This window comes from Ananas comosus, linkage group 1 (assembly GCF_001540865.1).
Source record: "Ananas comosus cultivar F153 linkage group 1, ASM154086v1, whole genome shotgun sequence".
In the NCBI taxonomy this organism is placed as follows: Eukaryota; Viridiplantae; Streptophyta; class Magnoliopsida; order Poales; family Bromeliaceae; genus Ananas; species Ananas comosus.
In genome coordinates, this window is record NC_033621.1 from 10,969,402 (window position 1) to 10,970,939 (window position 1,538).

At 38.8% G+C, this 1,538-nt stretch overlaps 1 protein-coding gene across 1 annotated transcript in view; it reads left to right on the plus strand.

Annotated features, from left to right (window-relative positions):
• The window catches only part of LOC109708690 (transcription factor bHLH18-like), a 2,407-nt gene extending 1,121 nt beyond the window's left edge, over nucleotides 1-1,286 (plus strand). The window contains exons 4-5 of the mRNA XM_020230512.1: nucleotides 501-875; nucleotides 996-1,286. Of these exons, the coding sequence (XP_020086101.1) occupies nucleotides 501-875; nucleotides 996-1,070 (450 nt within the window). The 3' untranslated portion in view covers nucleotides 1,071-1,286. The remainder of the gene's footprint in view (nucleotides 1-500; nucleotides 876-995) is intronic.

Genomic DNA, 1,538 nt, shown 5'->3' on the forward strand with positions numbered 1-1,538 from the left:
GAAAAAACCTTCTAATTAATTAATTATGATCCTTTATTAATTGTGTGTTTCCATCACAAATTATGCAAGATGGTTTTTTTTTTTTTTTTGAAAAAAAAATTAAAATCAAGTGGTTGGTAATTAAAGGGGAATTTAATAAATAAAGCATAGAAATTGATAGAAGAAACTTCTCAACAAATATCGAAAAACGATTTGTGAAAGAAAAAATAAATGTCTGTGGTAGAAAGCGGGGCCGTGGTTTTTTCCTGCAAAGAATTTTCCACGTAAATTCTTGTATTCTCTTTACTGTTTGTGTGCTTGTTGTAGTTATGCTACGAGGCATGAAATCATAATACATAGAAAATGTAACACAAAACACTTTTCTTTCTATTTTCAATCAATAAGTTAGGAAAGTTAGCTAGGTTTAAGAGTATATATATTCTCTAACATTGATTCATGTACAAACTGATTGCATGAGATGTTGTGATTAATGAAACCACTGGGTGCATGCATGCATGCAGATGGACAAGGCTTCTGTTCTTGGGGATGCAGTCAAATACCTGAAACAGCTGCAGGAGAAGGTGAAGACTCTGGAAGAGCAATCCAGGAAGAGAACAGTCGAAACCGCGGTCCTCGTGAAGAAGTCGCAGCTCTCTCCCGACGACGAGAGCTCCTCCTGCGACGGCGAGAGCTCCGCCATCGACGGCTCCTCCTGCGGGCCCGAGATCGAAGCCAAGATGTCGGAGAAGAGCGTGCTGGTCAAAATCCACTGCGAGAACCGGAAAGGAGTCCTCGTGAGAGCGCTCTCGGAGATCGAAAGCCACCGCCTTGCGATCGTCAGCACGAGCGTCGTTCCCTTCGCGGGTTCTTCGATCGATATTACAGTGATGGCTCAGGCAAGATATAAATCATCATCATTATTGTTACTATTATTATTTGTTGCTGTTGTTGTTCATTGTCTAATGAGTTTAAATCCTTATTTCATGTGTTTTATATATGTATGTATATATATGCAGGTTGAAGAGGGATTTTCAATGACAGTGAAGGATCTTGTGAAGAATCTGAACTCATGTTTCAAGCAGTTCATGTGAAGAAGCTAATAAATATGATCTCTTTTTTGCATTAGTACTCTTGGACATATATATATCTATATATAGACATATATATATATATAGAGAGAGAGAGAGAGAAAGAGAGAGAGGCTAATGTTTAGTGGCATTTCATAATGCTTTTAATTAGGGCTCTCCTTTTTCTTCTACCAGAGGCCTGAAGTTCCCTCAGAAGCATTGAGATCACCATTTTTCACTTGTTTTCTCTCTCTCTCTCTCTCTCTCTCTCTCTCTCTATNTTTCTATCTTTCTCTCTCTCTCTCTCTCTCTCTCTCTCTCTCTCTCTCTCTCTATCTATACACCCTTTTTGCATGGTTGAGCTAAGTCAAGTAACCAATCATGTTCTTGAGAGAGAAAACTAGCACACTTGGGGTTTTTCAAGGGCTTGATTACGTGGGTAAGTTTTAGCTTTTCAAATAATCTTTTCCTTTAATTTCTACCCCCCTCCCC